Source organism: Strix uralensis, chromosome Z (genome assembly GCF_047716275.1).
Source record: "Strix uralensis isolate ZFMK-TIS-50842 chromosome Z, bStrUra1, whole genome shotgun sequence".
NCBI classification, from domain to species: Eukaryota; Metazoa; Chordata; class Aves; order Strigiformes; family Strigidae; genus Strix; species Strix uralensis.
In genome coordinates, this window is record NC_134012.1 from 58,700,139 (window position 1) to 58,718,970 (window position 18,832).

An 18,832-nucleotide genomic window follows, 5' to 3' on the forward strand; every position below is an offset into this window, starting at 1 on the left:
AAAGCCAAGAAAAAAATTAGGACTCAAAAACTTCCACTGGATAAACTGAAGCCAGATCAGGCTGAAATCACTGCACTTATGCCAAGACATCTGGAAGACAGGTGTTAAGTCAATTTTATCTTTCATCCACCATCCTCAGTAAGAATTGGGCAAAGGATTAATTACAAAATACACCATCACTTGACCAGGTTACATGACTGCAAGTGAAGAATAAGTTTCAAGTACCTAGTCAGTAAGAAACAAAAAAGGCTGAAGACAAGTATTTCCTCCTGGACATATTTTGATTCCATTTCTAAGCATAAAATTGATACAGTAAGCAAGGACTTTGTAAAATTAGTAGACAAACAGAAATTCCAAAAGGATGCTGCCTGTTTTCATTATGACTGCTTGAGAAGACAGTCATGTTGTTACAAGCTTTTCCATTAAAACACTTGAAAACTTATCAGTTGTCTTTTTTTCTATATGGGCTTATGCTTTCTCTATACTGAGGTACTCAAACTGCTGAAATAACGCAAGTTTTGGGCAAACTTTACAACATTTATCCCACTGAACGCTAAACTACTGCACAGAAGGAAGTAAAACATAGTTCATGCATCTTCAGGCCACCTTTTTAGAGGGATACATGCCTCATTTTTAAAAAAGCAACATTACTAAGCACACTGTTAAATGCTTCAGTAGTTGAAAGGGACAAGAGAGGAGACACCTCACCATATTAGTTAAAAGACCTTCCAGCTCAGCATGATGGCTATTGAGAATTCTATCTTCTTTGAGCATAAATTCCAGACACATCTTGAACTACTGACCTAAAAAAGCATCAGCCATAACCATATTTAATCCAGAGTTCTTCATTTTGTTGGTTTTATTACCTAGCACCATTTTTATCTTTTGAAAAAAGTACACATTAGTCTATTTAATTTTAATTATATACCTTTTAATTTAGTGTTATTTTCAGTGGCCAGCTCTATTACAATTCTCTACCTACTTACAAACACCACAAGTAACAAAGTATGTAATTTCTTGATTTACAATCCCTCTACTAAAAAAATCCTTTATCTATCCTATGCAAGAATCTTTTGGGTGTCATGTTATTAGTAACTTGTTTTATCTGATTTATGCAAAGAAACTACATCTCTGAGTAACAAGTCCTTGCAGTATTTCTCACTGAAATATCACAAAGGTTTTTAATCCATATGTGAATGCCTTCTTGTAATGGTTTCTCCATTACGGCAGACTATAATGACTCATAATTTATTCAGTGAAGCCTCTTTTGCCTTCATTCTCTGAATTGATTTTTATCCAAACGCTACACCTCAACCATATTAGCTCTTACTTCTTTATAGTCTCTCATTTCATTCTCATACATCCACTTAAAAGACAAGCATGGAAAAAGTAAGATCCAAATCTGTGGGTTTAAGATAACATTTATGAACAGCAGGTAATTAACACTTACAAGCTATTTTAAAATTTAAAATATAATTAAAAAAACAATGCTCCAAATATTCTACTCAGAATTTCTCAGTCTTTACAAAAAAATCTAGAATAAATTAACTGATCTTGCAGAATACATCAGGCTTGACAAAGTATTAAATAGTAAAACTGTATTCAGATACAGTAATTTAGATCAGCTCATTAACATGGTGTTACAGGAATTCTGCTAAAGTCAAGGTCTTAGATTCCATAACTGAGATGTGGGTCAGATTTGCAGGATGAGAAACTGTATATAGAAGCAGTATTAAAGTGACTTAATGATGATGGTGGATAACTTGCCGAGTACAAAGTACTAATGCAATGACACAAAGAACATTAGAGCCCTCTCTCCCTGTCCAAGGCAAGGAAAGAGTGAGTAGGGGAACAGCATTAAGAATATTCCCAGCTATATTTGTTACTTAAGTACATCCATATAACTTAAAAAGTAAAGAAAACTATCAAAAAGCAGTTTAGCTACTACAGCCTACCATTAGGTAGGTAAGTACATTAGCTGATAGTAGATACATGTTCTGACATTCTGAAAATATGAAGCAAAACATGAGAACCGTTTAAGCAAACATATTTTACTTTCCATAACAGGTTAACATATCCAAAAACTTAAGCCAACACATTTTACTTCAAAATTCACAATTCACATTTACTAAAACTTATTTCTAATGCACCTAAAAAAGCACATCATTTAATATGGTAACAGACTGTACAAGGAATAACCTGTTAACAATCCAATAACTTGAAAACATGTAATCATAGGTCCACATGCTTTACTTTCCTGCACAGAAGTCTTAACATATTAGAAACATGAACAGTTAGATATTGCCTTTTAAAAAACCCCACTTCCTCTGTAAAAGACATTACAAGTGGTACCTATCCCTGAAGAGCTTAAAGGCATTATGAATGATACATCAGAGGTTACAATTGTTCTAATATGTGTACTTACTAATCTTAAATTCACTTTCTCCTGCAATAGAAGTACTTTCACGTCTAGAATGAGAAAGCTGGAATTCAAATTTTAATCTCTGCTTTAGAGTACTATGAATATTTAGTCCTCCCACAAGACTCCCAAAACCAGTACAGATCACAAACATCACACAGTATTCTCAATGCTCCTGAAACACTCCATTAAAACTGAACATATAAGAGTCCATGAACTCACAAGCATCACCAGAAGACAAAATAAACTCAGCTTGAACTGTCTGACTTTAAAAACTTCAACCTCCCCAGTTCATGCCAACCAGTCAACATGGTATACGTTCTTCTTTTCTGATCAAAGTGCCTATACAAACTGGAGACACGCAAGAATGCTGAAATACACTAATGGCATTCAAAAGGGACACAACACCTGAGATTTTTTAAATTATGTGGTCATGAACATTCTTTACCTTCCCATAAAGACCCATCTACACATATATCCCTAAAATGTAGAACTTATTTAAATCAAGGCTATCCACCATTTCCAGTTTATTTGTTATCAATTTTAGAACAATCTGGGAAAACCGAAAGAGGCTCTGAAATTTTTTCTAAAGAACTTCTGACAGTACTGGACAATAATCTGAGTATAATTTTTTGTTTGGGGTTTTTAAAGAATTTTTAAGCTTTCTGAAATGTGGGCTCTTCATAAACACTATTCAATTTTTAAACAGTTTAAAAAAGGTAAAAAGGAACAGTTTCATAACATCTGTTAAACACAACTGCCACTTGAACAATTTTATTATGTCTTAGATTAGGAGCTTAGTACCAAGCTTTTACTAGTAATCAGATGTTTTCAGAATTAAAAGGTAATAACAGCTGGGACTGCAGTAAAACAAGAGAGAAAGACATACTTCTTACCTGTACACCTGAACCATGACTTCCACTTTTTGAAGCAAACAAACAGTCCTCAGAATCAACAGCAGGCAAAACTGAAGCAGAAGGAAAGAGCTCAGAGACAGATCCTTGACTGAAGTTTATAGCCTCTGGATTTTTTTGACCATCCTTTACTGATTCACTCAGATTGATCACAGAATCTCGTATGTTTGAAATAATCTCATTATTTTCTGCCAATAGGCGTTCTAGATGATCTATTTTTTCTTGCAATATTGATAGCTGGCCCTGTAAAGGAAAAAAGTGAAGTCTAATTATTTCTCAGACCAATGCTTGACAGAATTAAAAAAAAATATATATCAATTTAACAATAGTATATGATCACACAAAAAAAAAAAATCAAACAAATCTTTATTCTCCATTTTATGTAAAGACAAACTAATAAGAAATTGAGCCAACATATGAAACCCTATCCTTTCAGAATAAGGGAAAAGAGCAAAAGTTACCTTTTCCACCATGAACTTCAATTTGCAGCTCAAGATTTAATTAGTGATACAAAGATATTCTTAAAAGGTCACTCTGTTTCAAGTACCAATTATGCCAAATTCAACTTTTTCATGTCTTTCACAGATGTGCAAAAATCTGATGTTTTCATTGATCATCACATCAGAAGATCAAAGAGAAGGCAGTCACATCACAATGGGATTAACAGGGTGTATACATTTCAGGTTTGTCCCATATGTGTAAAATAGTATTTCAATAAATACCGAGTTTCTTATTTTCAGTGAAATTTAGAGAGGAATAAACAAAAGCATTCCTTATTCCTTAACAGCCTGGTCATAATAATAATCCGTATAATTGGACCATTACAAACATCAAAGACAATCCCATAAAAGACAGCTCAAACCGACAGCATTTTCAGTTAGGTCATATTCAGTTGCCAAACAACAGGATTTTGTAGATGATTCTGGTGTGCACCACAAGAGGAAAGATACAGAATAACATCAATGTGAATCAAAAGAAGTCAATGCATCTCCCAAAGCAACTTAGAAGGAGATACAGATACCACAAAGCAATTTCATAGCATCTAATCACTGTATTGATGGAATACAGGAGGGAGCATAGCAGAACAAGATACTTGGAAATGTTACTGCCCTCTTATGTACTAGCCACTCCTTCCAAATGCTTCTTTTTTTTTCCAGGCATGAATGTATTAGCTTTTACAGAATCACAAAAGGCCAGATTATTTAACACGGTTTTAGGAATATTTTGTTTTAACAGTGATTTCTTTCTTTCCTCAGACTGACTTCAACCTAACAATAATAAGAAAAGATAAGAGAACAAAAAGCCAGTCACTTCCTATTATTAAAGTTGTGACCAGACCCCAAAATACACAATGCGTGATTTTTTTTTTCAAGAGGCTGTCATTACAACAAGACAGACTGCAGATTCAGGCATTTACATTTTACCGACTACATTTAACACAAATAATGCTGATTCAGTAGACAGCTACTCTGTGACCTATGATTTCAATGACAAGTGAAACTTTGTCCTAAGACCAATTTCTTATTTTCTAAGTAAAGCAGATTAATATTGGAAACAACATCTGTACATGACACTTTTTTCCCCTTTGACAATAATTCACTTGAGGTGTTTGCATTTTCTTTTTAAGGGACAAATTGCTTTCCTCAAATGCCAAGTTAATTCCAACTTCTGTAGTTAGGCTGTTTGCAAAGCATTAAGCCTCCATTATGTATCGTGATGCGCACTTTCTTTTAAATTCTGTTCACTTCGAGAAGTCTGCAGGAATGAAGAAAACACCCCTTACCACAAGATACCAATCAGCCTTCTGGGTTCTACTAAACTGTCATTCTTACAGTTCTATCTTTATGGAAGTTCTTTGTAATTCTGCAGAAGGTAAGTTTTAGAAATTTTTAACCTGATGGTAAGTTTGTCCCCTCATTTTCTGGGCTGAGTAAAGTGCTGACCCCCTGCTTTGCTTTTTTTCTTAGATTGATACATCCTGAAAATAGTAACAGGTTTTAAAATGCAACACAGGCAAACAGTTACTGCTTCCCAAAAGACAAAAATATATTTTGACAACAGATCCAGATTAAGCTAATTGAGATGTAGGGCCAACATCCTAGAATCTCAACAGTTTAAACACAAATACTAGAAATTTATAAAATAGATGAACTGAAAACAACAGGAAATCAATATGCAGGTGACGGGATACTGTAGAGGAAAAAAAACCAACTGTAGTCCCATGCCCCCTGGTGGCAACAAAAGAAACAACCAGACTGAAATCTCAAATGCTACATTAAAGACAGTGTGTACACATTTCTGTGTAAAACTGGGATTTTCCCTTTCAATATCTGTGACATTTTAAAAGAAAGGTTTCTCCACTCAGAAAACTAATAGCCTATTATGCCACTCACTCTAAAAATAACATGAAGTAATACTGATTGAGGTTTTACAGGCTGCCCAACATAGGCTCTGATCTCTAGATTCCTAAGCAGCTAAAGTATAGCTGCCATCTATACAAATTATCACCTGCCTCACTGCACATGACTATAGTTCACCAAAGTTAGCAAGTGTGTAAGCAGCTAAAAATGCTGTTCGCACCTATCCCACCATTATATATGCTGCCTCTACAACTGTAAATTCAGACATTTAAAAATTTATATACTCATTCACTTATGTTCTAGATATATTTTACCTCTTCCTGCAAGAAAAGAGTTTTATATCGCTTAGCAATAACCTGTCAGCTAGCTGGTCATAGATTATACCACGAATCTGCCTTATGTCATCTAGCCAATTATAGTCTCTCCAGCACTGGGCAATATCACAACACAGAAATAAAAAAAAAAAACAAAACAAAACAAAACAAAAAAAACCAACCCAAAACCAAAAAAACCCCAACAAAAAAACCCTCACATTAAAAAAACATCAAATACACGTTTAGACCAATCCTTCTGTTGGCTTATACTGCCAATCTCTAGCAGTCAGACTTAAACTTCCAATTTGGAAGTTATGTCATATTTCATATCTCTAAGATGGACTTTCCTTTGACTTCCTATACTTTAAACCTTCAAATATCTACAATAATAAGTTCTACCATTTTACTGTTTATTATGTGACAACACCCTTTGCTTTGTAAACCAAGTTCCTGCTTCCTGTGTCACAAGAAATAGCAATTTGTTCCCTGATCATCTTTAAACAATTATTTCAGATGTTGCTATATACTGCCAGCAATTTAAAATGAAAGTTTCAAGCCTACTTAGAACTCTGAAGAACAGTGATTTTTAGAAGTCTGTTAAAGTATGTTACTTGAATTTTGGAAGGAGATATTCTGTTACTTGGAAAAAGAAATCCTTACACAGACCTACCACTGTGGAACTTAACTGAGGACATTAATAAAGACAACCCTGCTTTCTTTTTGAAAACTATGAGACAAATCATGCCTCTCTTCTAAAGGATTTAAACATGCCCTGTACTAACTCAACTTGAATGCAAAACATGAAATAAAAAGTTATAGGTAAGAACTATGACCTCATGCAGTACCCAAGTTAAAACTGACAGGCAACCAAATCTTTACAGATTTTAAAAATGTTTTCAATTTCTGTTGTGAAATGCATCAGTCATGAGAGTTAACTTTAAGAAACAAGTGTTACAAAGTAGAAATGGATTCCAGTTTTCATTCAGTATGAAAATAGTTAATGTCAGAAATCCATTCTCAAGTTGAAAATGTCACATGGATCCAAATTATGCAAAATAGGTCTATTTTCATTGCACATTCACCTTTCCTCCTTACTCATTTTAAATAGACAGGAGTAGACAATGCCTAGAACATAGCATTCAATAACAAAATTACTTTAAAATGAGCTGAACATGGAAAATATTGCAACTCTTCAAAACAATGAAATTAACATGAAAATAAATGAAATTCAGTTTCAACATTTTTAGAGGAAGGCAACTGACTTACACTGTCCAACTTCAATTGTCATAGCCAAACTACAAAACAGTGAAGTTACTCTAAAACTGTTTCAACTCATTGACTGCTAGTAACAGATGTTGACTTACTAGTAAAACAGATTACAAGCATGTTACAGGGGTATTAAATAGGTCTAATTAAAATAAACCAGACAGGTCCTCTCCATTACTAAAAACATACTCTAACAGTATTTTATTATTTTAAAATAAGTTTGAAAGTTTTCCAAACATTTGGGAGTAAGCGGGGGGGATTTTTTTTTTTAATCTGAGGAGAGATGCACCAATTTTACCTTAACCAATTCTGCCTGAAATTTTGTAATCTACATAATTTTGTAGACACTGGATAGCAAAATTTGGCTAGCTGCACAATTCATAAATGTCAGCAGACCTCCCTCTGACTTCATGGCATGAAGTTTTCTCAAAAAAAAAGCAATCCTGATGCAAGACTTTAAGACCTGCCTTTCCAATCACAGAAAACTGGAGGTACGCTGTCTGGACAAGTCTGTCTTAGACCAAGTGAACATCATTAAAGGATGGTCTGTTAATTTACACGGTTGTTTTAAAATAAGGAAATGCAATGTAGATTTATGTGAATCACCTGTCTTATATAAAAGCAGTTATCAAGTTTATAAAAACTTCACTGTAAACTTTTCTTTCATTTCTCTCTTCTTTTATATATATTTTTAAGAATGTGAAAATGAAGATTTTATTAAGAGGCAAGAAAGGCGACCCTGCTGTTACTGTACAGCAAAGGAATTAGTTCTAGAAGAAGTGCAAATCAAATGATACCGAAAGTAGCTACAGCTGCACTGGTAGAAGAATAGCATCACATGAGCAGTGCATCTGTTCACCATTCCCATGGTTACATAGGGTTGGACTTAACCAACAAAATCTTCCCATGTGAGCACAGCACAGATCAGCACACCCTCCTCCCACTTGGAACAAAAACTGTCCATGCCTGCTAGCTGCACTGAGAAACCTGCTACACAAACAGTTCCTTATGCTTCAGTCAGTCTGAACCCTTCAGCAGTTTTCATGCCTCAAACACTCCAGAGCAGTCTGCTTTCCCACTGCCCTCTGCTTGTCCTTCTCTGCTAGCTTCTGACACCACTCTGATCTCTAGCAAGAAGTCTCTACAGAAATGGGCATACTGCCATCCAGCACAAGGAGGGAAGACCAGTAACACAATGAAAGATCAAGCTGTTTTATTCTGGGGAAGTGGAGAATGAACCATTTCTCCAATCTAAGCGCTGTGTATTGCAGAAAGAATGTTAGTTGCAACTTTCATTTCCTCAGTGAACATTCACTCCTTCTCTAAATGCAGTGAGTTTCAACAGGCCACTAACGATCATTTCATCAGGAAAAAAGACAGCTAGCTCAAATAATTGAAGTGGGAGTATGACAGGGCCACAGATGAGGAAATCTCACGGAAACAGGCAGGCAGAGGAGAAACCCACATTACAGACTTCTGAGGTTAGTCAGCTGGAACTTGATCCAGACTCAGTCAGCAACCACCAAGTGCTTGGTTCAAAATCAGCCAGAGCCCATTCTCCTTCTTACCACATGAACAAGCAGGAGATCACAAAGGAGCTGGCAGTATCCTGCGTAAGAGGCTCTGGTGCACCAATGAGCTGTGGTGAAGAAAGCAGAGTACCGCAATGAACAGAATTGTCCAGGGGATGTGTAATCCAAGTCAAGATCATTGCCTATACAGATTTACTGCAGTAAGCAGTAAAGTGAGGAAACTGGACTCAAAAAGTCTCATTTTCTGGCTGCAGTCATCTTAACAATTTTCTGCACCAGTCTTGTCAATAACTATTTCCAGATACATCTTCAGAAATCACATACTAACTTCACTAAAGTCTTGATATAAATCTCTGATCAGATGCTAGCATACCAAGATGGTAAGACCAGAAAACATTACCTGGTCACTGTTAGAGCACTGTACAGTGAACAGAACATAATAAATGTAGAATTAAATGGGCACCTCCTGTACAGAAAAAGCAAGCAGGTAGAAGTTAAATACGTAACCTGATGTAGCGTCAAAGCTTAATATTTGAACACACTATTTCAGCATGTATTCACATTGCAAGGTAGGACATAGAACAAAAAACCAAGCATACAACACACTGGTCAAAAGGACAAGCAAAGGTTTAAAAGCCTTTATTAATCTGGGCAGAAGGCTTATGTGCATTTGTGATGATGAAAATTATGTAAGTAACCTTGTTAATAGTTTCCTACCTTTAAAGTACCACTCAAAATAAGCTTACTTTATGAAGACACTGGCATTCTTCTGAATTAACTGAACTACAAAAGTCTGTTCTCTTAAAAAATGAGAAAATTCTATTCCAAAGACGCAGCAGCCTGACAAATAGATTCTAAGAGCTGATGGACTTCCACATTCTGTTTTACTAGAGGAGCAATAACACAAGTGTTTAATGTGCTATTATCCTAGACTTAAGTTTCATGTAATTTACAGGAATAAAAATAAGGCATGCTGCTAGGGACTAATTTGACACCATCATCAGTGATCTGAAGGCAAGGAGGAGTCAATTAATCTGAGAAGCATTCACTATTACTCTGGCTGATATGTTTCAGGTTCATTTCCTTTTTGATTCCTCTTCCTGCCCTACACTGAATCTTTATTTAAATGGCTCTGAATCTTTATTTAAACAACTACAAAACTGAAGCACAGCTTACATGGCATTAAGAGTATGCGCATTTTAATAATGTTTATTTTTATATCAACAAGTCAAAACTTGGAATAACAAAACCATATGCCAGATAAAGAAAAGGTCAAGTAAAAGCAAAGCAGGAAACTTTCTCCATTTAATGTATACAGTTTTTTAGAAATTGATTCTAGGTAGCATAAGGAAGTGCTCATTTATAGGTAGTATGACTACTTTTCTGAAAAATAGATTTTGCTCAACATTTTCCATAAGAGTTAAAGTCTGTGATTGAAGGAGGCTATTAGCTTCCACTTGACTGCTGCTTAGCCAAAACTTTACTCAAAATGTGCAAGGAACAACCACAAATACACTCTGTGAACATTAGGAAGCACAAAGAATTGTTACTGACCTGTATTTACATTAACAAAGACGGCCTCTCCTCCTTTACAAGGTACTAGAAGCTCAGAAGAAGAAATCCTCAATTTTCATATCTTACACTCAAGATCATTTCCTGTGAGGTTCAAAGGCTTTTAGACTGTGAACTTACTAAGTGTTGTTAATAGAGTTTTGTTTGGGGTTTTTTTTCTAAATAAATCAACACGTTACAAATCTAGGAAAACGATGATTCCTTCTCTGGATTTCTTCACCCAACATTCAATCTTCTCTGATGTGAAACTCTTAAGAATGCCACTAAGTCACTGTGCCCACAATTTTTCAGTGCTCAGAAGTCAGAAGATGACAACTTCAAAATTATGTACAACCTTAATTGCCACTACTCATATTCTAGAGTAAAACAAACATTTCCTAAATACCTGATCATGCTGCTTCCAATACTTCTGCATACAGAAGTCCTATTCCTTGTTATACAACACAGGTCTGAAAGGTCCCAAATGAGCTCATAACGTACATCAATTACTAAGAACATGCTAGCAACAAAATGCATGTATTTATAGTCCATGTAAGACATTGATTTCAGCTACCTCATTATGGCAATGCACTTAGCAAAACTCTAGCTGGAAAAGGTGTTTATAGTGTATCAGGAGCTACTTCAAAACAGAAATTGTACAGACTCGCTGACATTGAAGCAAGCTTGCACTGCACAGCATTGGGGCATGGTAACTACCAAGCATGAGCTCATACACTGCAGTTATACCCACCTAAGGGAGACTCAGGGCTGACTGAAGGTAGTGCTTCCTTACAGTATGGGAAGTACTACCTCAGCAGTACTCCACAGTAATGTTCAAAAGGTGCCTTTGTTCAACACAGATTCAGAGAACTGCTGGTGTTTCTGCCATGTATTTGGTCCCAATTTCCTACTATTACTGCTCCACCCTACCGTGATTCTTATTTGGGCCAGGTGGTACTACTATCAAATTATTGGCAAGCTCAAATGAAATAACACTCCATACTGCAACAATCACTGCTGGCGCCATTTGTGCAGAGTATTTGACGCATTGTGTAGATGCCTTGAAAGCATAAATCCAGTAAAGAAGCTTTAGCAGTACCACCAAGGCTACTTAATGTTTTGCTGGAAGGACACTGGAAACAAAAGAACAAGCCAGCTGCTTTTAGAGGAACTGTACTTGATCATCTCTCTTCAATGCAATGCAACTAGTGAATCCATAAAAGCAGTGAACACACATGAGAAGATCAGAGTAAGCTTCAAATAATGGTGGTCAAAGGCAGGGGTGGGGGGAAGGGAAGAAAAGACGGGGAAGGGGGAGGGGGAGAGATCTTATTCAAATAACAACCGTTTAGAAGAAAGAAAACAGTAAGAATGAAAGTTGCTGTACGTTTGAGCTTTGCCTTTTAATAAAGTTTAAAGGAAAGACCAAGGATAAAAAGGAGCAATCACTTAGTGCTATTCCATCTATCAACCAGAATCATGGCAGACCTGAGTTTTAAAAATGTATTTCCAGAAACAACCTTACACACAGTGGGGACATATGTCCCATAAAAGCCAATACAAAGTGTGTGAAAGTGGTTAAAGGAAAAAGCTCGTGTCCAAAACATCACTTATCAAGTAGTGTCAGAGGATGCTGCATTGTGTTGCTGTTTTTCTTTGCTCAGGCATAAAATTCACTAAAAATGAACTCTCATGTGAAGACTACACAAAGGCCATATATTTCTGAAGCAAGATACTCTTACAAACAAATACTCCACTTTTTTTTTAAACTGGATTTTTAATGTGTGTCACACATGCTTAAAAATTTAGAATCAAAAGAAATATTCCACAAGCTTCTGTAAATGAACAGCTTTTATGGATCTGTTCTAAGTCAAGGTAAAGTTAGTTGAGAAAACAGGCCATGTTAGGCTAATGATATTTTTCTATTTGGGTCCAAAATACAGAATAGGTTAATATGGGCTTATCAGTATTTGGTATTCAACAGTCTAAAGTAACACAGGTTCTTCAAGATAAGCTGCTTATGGACTTACTCCACTTCAGACTTGATTTGAATGTAGTTTTCATTTAGTAGTTATTAATATGGCCCACAAATCACTTGCACCTGACACTCCCTACACGAGAGATGGCACAGGACTAACCACCACTCTGAACCTCCCTCCACTGTATAGGCAACACAAGATTTCTCAGAGAATTCTGTATTATTACAGACAAAAACAATATACTCAACCATTTTTCCACTATATTCCACTAGAAGACTCTTACACAATGATCTGTACTGACAACTGGTAAAATAATAATCTAAAAACGTACCTAAGGCTATTCCTCTACCTTGAGCTTGTCTCTGCACAATGTTGTAACATTGTTTCTAGTATGAGACAGGGCACTAGGACACACTGCATCCTCAGATGTGTCCTGAGACAGAAGCATCCTGTGGCTAGTAACAGGCTCAGAGAGACAGAGCCTGTGATACAGCCATCGTAAGAATAATTCTCACCTGACAACCAGGGAGGGTCCGTAAAGATACATGCAGGAACTACAGAGGAAGGGCCAGTTAAGTCTTGATCTCCATGTATTATAGGTATCTAATCTTCCCAAAATTATCAGGCACTTCAGTTCCTACAGCAAGATACAGATTTTCTAATATTATGATTTAAATGTACCACCAATGATGACAAGGCTATAAATCACTTCGGCTCAAGTTCTATCATAGTTGCAACAATGCCATTTTACCACGGATAGGTGTGGGTAACATTCACTGTAAAACTGACTACTGATGCCAGGTTTTGCAACTCAACACCTAAAAAGACACAATGTTACCACTGCCTCCCAAGTCTGAACAGAGGTGCTGTTTCGCACAGCAGTGAAAAGCATTTACAAGTATTTGGTTATATATGTAAAGGCATCTGCCTATGGATATTCATCCATCTTGGGAGATCTTGTCCAAAAATTATTTCTGCAAGACATTTCTGTTGGCATACTTGAACCGCTACCCAAACTCTCAAACCAGAAAGCAAGCTCCAGAAGGACAACTCTTGACTACACTAGAAGATAAGCCTGAAAGAAGATAGGTTCACAAGACTGGGTCTGATGCAAACTATGCTGAGACCACACAAAGAGAAGGTGCCTTGTCTGGAAGAAAAAGTGGAAATGAAAGTGAGGCAACGATCCTAATCATTTATTCTACTACTGGTATTAGGTACCATGACACTCTAGGTGAATGCAGACCAACAGGCACTGCCAGCTGAAAAATTCCAACTCTTATCCTGGCAGAAATGAAATAAAAACATAGGTGGGCATTAATAGTTGAACAGGAGACTGCTTCCAGAGGTATCCACCTCTCTTCTCTGAGCTTAGTGTAAGCCACATAGGTCAGGAAGAACAAACTAATCAATATGCAACTTCCAGGACAGGAAAGGTGACGTATGTTGTTACCAGAACTGCAAAGACAAACCGCAAAGCTGAAGAATTAGCATATTGTCAGAACAGAAAGAGGTTTAAAGTGAATCAATCCAAAAATTTGTGAAAAAGTCTCAGTTTCTTTTTCTAAGCAAAAAAAGTTCTGACCTTTGTCATCAGGAAAGAGAACGCCTTCTTAAACCTACAGACAAGATGATCTACTGCTGCCATAGCTTTTCACAAACAGTAACAGCTTGAAGTTTTTACATCTGTGGCTAGTTTCACTTAACAGCACACTGAGTTCTGGCAACGCTGCACTGACACAAACAACTTTTTGTCAGCTGAGGTAGGATTAAAGCTGTTCCTTTCAATGTTAGTTGTTAGCTGATGTTATAGAGCTCTGAAAGCATTTGCTAGGTGTGAGAGGTTCCCCATTGTAACAAAGTGAAAAATTTCTACTCTACAGGCAGCAAAACAAAATGACAAAAATCACATCAATTTCATCTGCAACTTCCTCAACAGATAAAGCAGTTAATAAAGGAAAAGGTTCACCGAAAGGAAGGACCAAAACAGTGATAGGCAGAGGATTCTCCAGTGAGAGTCAGCAGCCTCAAAAAAATTTAGATATAGAAAAGGCAAAACCAGTAAACACTGACAGACTGTTCTAGAAGACTGAGGGGAGGGAGGAGTACGGAAGGAGAAATGTTTGCCTCTAGCTGACTAGATCACGTAGAAGGAAGAGGTGTAACAACAGATTAAGGTACTAAACCCTTGCTCACAAGAGATAAGACCATGTTACACCACAGACCAGCGTCACACTGTATGCCACAGACAGGCATTTCAACTGCAAAACACTGACAATGGAAGACAAAACATGTCTGATAAATCTTCCCTGTTCACTCAAGTATTTCAAATTAAAACCTAACATTAAAAAAAAAAGACCACCCATGTATGAGCTTTCCTGTTCTACACTTTACATGGATTAAACTCATGAGTTTAAGACACATGAAGTGGTTTCCTCATATACAATTTGGTGACCATATCACCAAAACAGCTGTTACAAGTGTCACACATGGCATTACTCTGCTAGAGTTATATATTGAACAGACGTAGCCACTGTATCCAGCCTTGTCTTGCTCTCTTCTCCTAAGCTTCTCTCCCATTCTCTTAGTCCCTGATAAAACTAGAGGCTGACCTCTGAACTGTAACTTGAAGGAATAAAGGCAGAACAGATCTGCACGCTTTCTTCATATTTAAATCAGGGTTTTCATCTCTACTGTTAAAAAAATCGTATCAACTATTACTTTTGCATTAAATGAAAAGTTAGTGATTTTATCAGATAGTTCTTACTTCTTAAATAAGCCTTTTGACTCAATGATGCACTAAAAAACACTTTAATTTGGTTTATTCCCCAAAAAGTAAGTATGGTGGAAGCATAAATAAGCTATAACTGTACTTCTTATTGGGTTTTTTGGCCTACTACCGTAAGAAAACAAAGCCATTTGTATGCAGCAGTATTCTGCCACTCTGCACAGCATATCCTGTGCTCTCTGAAATACCCTTCTCTTGTCATGGTTAAACATTCTTTATTAGAACACTAACACAACATGCAGCTTTGACATTTCTCTCGCACACAAGCAAGGGAAACTGAGGAACTAAAGAACTGCTTCGTTTAACCATGCGCTGCAGTCAGGTATCAGTCAGTTAAGGCCCCAAAGCAAGGCTTAGCGAAAAGCAAAGCAGTAACATAAAGTCGGCATTTCTCTAAACCTACCTGTTGATGACACAGCTGAGGTCTACCCTCGAGTTCCCACCCTTCCCCGCAACGTTTCCACACAGCAGAGTAAGCCCCGCACTCCCCCTCCCGCTGCCTGCCCCGGTCCCGAGGCGGCCGGCCGGCCGCTGAAGCCGCAGCGCAGCCCCCAGCCCGTCCCGCCCGCGGCGCGCCCGCCGCAGCCGCCCCTCCGCACCGCCCCCTTACCGGGCGTGTGGGCTGCGCCCGCCTTCCCCCTGCAGCCCCGCGCCCGGGGCCGGGCCGGGCCGAGCCGGCAGCAGCGCCGCCCAGAGGCGACACCGCCCGTCCCCCGCCCCAACGGCCCGGCAGCCGCGGCATCCCGCCGCCGCCCCAGCCTGCCCAGGGTTGGGGGGAGGGGGCGGCGAGCCGCGCCGCCGCGCCTCGGCGCTCCGGCACCCCCGGCGGGGAGAGGGGAGGGGCCGCGTGGCGGTACCGCCGCCCTCCACCTCCGCCCCGGCGGCCCGGACGCTCGCCCGCCCGCCGCCCCGCTCACCTTGGGGAAGGTGCCCTCCCGCCGGGGGCTCTTCGGGTGGTCGAAGTGGCCGCGGTCCAGCATCAGGTAGAGGGAGAAGATCACCACGCAGAAGACCGCGCTGCCGAACACGGTGAACTGCCGGCTCAGCTTCATCACCGCGGCCGCCTGGCCGGCCCCGCCGCCGTTCTCCTCCCGCCGCGACCGGCGCGACCGGGCCCCACTCGCCGCCCTGCCCTCAGAGGGGAAAAGTTCTTCCGCCGCGACAGGCGCCGGGGACGCGAGGTGTCGCCGCCCCCGGCGCGGGGCAGCCCCAAGTCTTCTCCGAAGTGTGAGAAGTTGCCCCCTCCACACCTCCCGCGCCACCCGCTGCGCCGGGGCGGAGAGCCCTGTCGACACGCCGCCGCGGCGAGAGGCGAGCCGAGAGTTTCCGGGAGCGGATCGGGTTCCCGGGCAGGCTATAGCGCCCAGCGGGGAACTGACGGCGGCAGCGCTGCGGGGCCGACCGAGCGCCCCCGCTCCCTTCCTCCGCCTCCGCCGGCCCCCTAACTAGCCACGCCGCTTCTCCTCGTTGCCGGCAAGCGGCGCCGGAGTCTGGCACCTCCTCCCCCGCCCAGCGGCCGGAGCGCTGCGGGCCGCCGCGCACACGCTCCGCGCCGAAAGAGGCGTCGCCCGCCAGCGCCGGTCCCCGCCGCTGCCGGAGCGCCGCGCTCCGCCCCCGCGCGCCCGGGCGGGTGGGCGGTGCCGCGCCCGTGATACGCGCGCGGCACCGCCCCCACCGGCCCGCCGTGCCCCTGCGCCGCGGGGGGAGGGCGCGCGCGGCGGCGGTTGGAGACGCCGCTGCCCTCCAGCGCTTGGCGGCCGGGGTCGCCGTGACCGCTTCCCCTTCCTCTTCCTCTCACCCCCGGGGCCGCCGTGAGACGGAGGGCCTCCGTTCCTCGCCCCCGGCAGGGTCGGCCTCGAGCCGTCTCCCACCGCGCGGCGCCGAGACGGCTGCCCCGCAGCAGCGGCCGCTCGGGCGCGCCGCGTGACGGTCTCCCCGCACTCGCTACCGCTCCGGTAGTGGTGTGGGGCGGCCTTCGCCGTGGGAAGTGAGGCGGCTGGAGGGGGAAGCGACAGGGCTGCCGTGGGCCTCCGCCGTCTTTCCCGGGCCTTGGCATGCGCCGCTGCGGAGCAAGGAACGGCGGCCAGGGAGAGGAGAGCAGGATGTGGGGTGACCTCTGAGCCCCAGCATCCCCACGTTGTTTAGCAAAGACCCGTCGCACCTTTCTCTACAGGTCCAGCATTAGACACATTTATGGGCCACTGTCAAGCTCCAGCTTGGACCAGGCTTTTCTACATCTGCATAAGTAGCAATCTTCATGAAAAGCATCCTGTGTGCCCATAGGAATGGGTCACGGCTGTACTGGGATGGTTGGGGGCCTGCCATTCAGATTGCCTCACGCCGCCATTGCAGCCTTGAGTTCCTTCTAATTTTCACTGATTTAATCTGCTCAGGTTTGAAAATATTCATGCCTGTGTCTGCTTCTGACCAATACTTTGGGTAAATACTTGCTTAAGATATATTGTCTGCCCTTGAGAACTAGACACATACTGAATACATCTTTTGCCACTGTGTGTGCGCTTCTTTTTCAAGGACTGTCATTGAGACATACCCTTGCAACTTGAAGTCAGGATTGATGTGTTAGCACCACTACTTTCACAGAATCACAGAATTATCTAGGTTGGAAAAGACCTTGAAGATCACCTAGTCCAACCATTAACCCAGCACTGACCATTCCCAACTACACCATATCTCTCAGTGCTATGTCAATGCGACTCTTAACACCTCCAGGGATGGGGACTCCACCACCTCCCTGGGCAGCCCATTCCAACGCCCAACAATCCCTTCTGGGAAGAAATACTTCCTAATATCCAGTCTAAACCTTCCCCGGCGCAACTTGAGGCCATTCCCTCTTGTCCTATCGCTTGTTACTTGGTTCAAGAGACTCATCCCCATCTCTCTGCAACCTCCTTTCAGGTAGTTGTAGAGGGCGATGAGGTCTCCCCTCAGCCTCCTCTTCTCCAGACTAAACAACCCCAGTTCCCTCAGCCGCTCCTCGTACGACATGTGCTCCAGACCCTTCACCAGCTCCGGTGCCCTTCTCTGGACACGCTCAAGTAATTCAATGTCCTTTTTGTAGTGAGGGGCCCAAAACTGAACACAGTCATCGAGGTGCGGCCTCACCAGTGCCGAGTACAGGGGTAAGATCACTTCCCTGTCCCTGCTGGCCACGCTATTTCTGATGCAAGCCAGGATGCCATTGGCCTTCTTGGCCACCTGGGCACACTGCTGGCTCATGTTCAGCCGGCTGTCAATCAACACCCCCAGGTCCCTCTCTGACTGGCAGCTCTCCAGCCACTCCTCCCCAAGCCTGTAGCGCTGCTGGGGGTTGTTGTGGCCAAAGTGCAGCACTCAGCATTTGGCCTTATTGAAACTCCTACAGTTGGCCTTAGCCCATCGCTCCAGCCTGTCCAGGTCTCTCTGCAGAGCCTCCCTACCCTCGAGCAGATCAACACTCCCACCCAACTTGGTGTCATCTGCAAACTGACTGAGGGTGCACTCGATCCCCTCGTCTAGATCATCAATACAGGTGTTAAACAGGAGTGGCCCCAAAACCGAGCCCTGGGGGACACCACTCGTGACTGGCCTCCAACTGGATTTAACTCCGTTCACCACAACTCTTTGGGCCCGGCCATCCAGTTAGTTTTTTACCCAGTGAAGCATAAGATAAAGATAAAGATACATTTATGAATCCAAAGATCCAACTTTG

At 41.5% G+C, this 18,832-nt stretch overlaps 1 protein-coding gene across 7 annotated transcripts in view; it reads right to left on the bottom strand.

Moving 5' to 3' along the window:
• Positions 1-16,647, bottom strand: part of MAN2A1 (mannosidase alpha class 2A member 1) — a 126,664-nt gene extending 110,017 nt beyond the window's left edge. For all 7 annotated transcript variants that reach the window (XR_012626951.1, XR_012626953.1, XR_012626950.1 and 4 more), the window contains exons 1-2: positions 16,041-16,647; positions 3,316-3,576 (exon numbers count right to left, since the gene is read on the bottom strand). Coding sequence is in view for 3 of the 7 variants with exons in the window: in XM_074854983.1 (XP_074711084.1) it covers positions 3,316-3,576; positions 16,041-16,175 (396 nt within the window). In the remaining 4 variants the exon portion in view is untranslated. The remainder of the gene's footprint in view (positions 1-3,315; positions 3,577-16,040) is intronic.
• Positions 16,648-18,832: the final 2,185 nt, after the last annotated feature.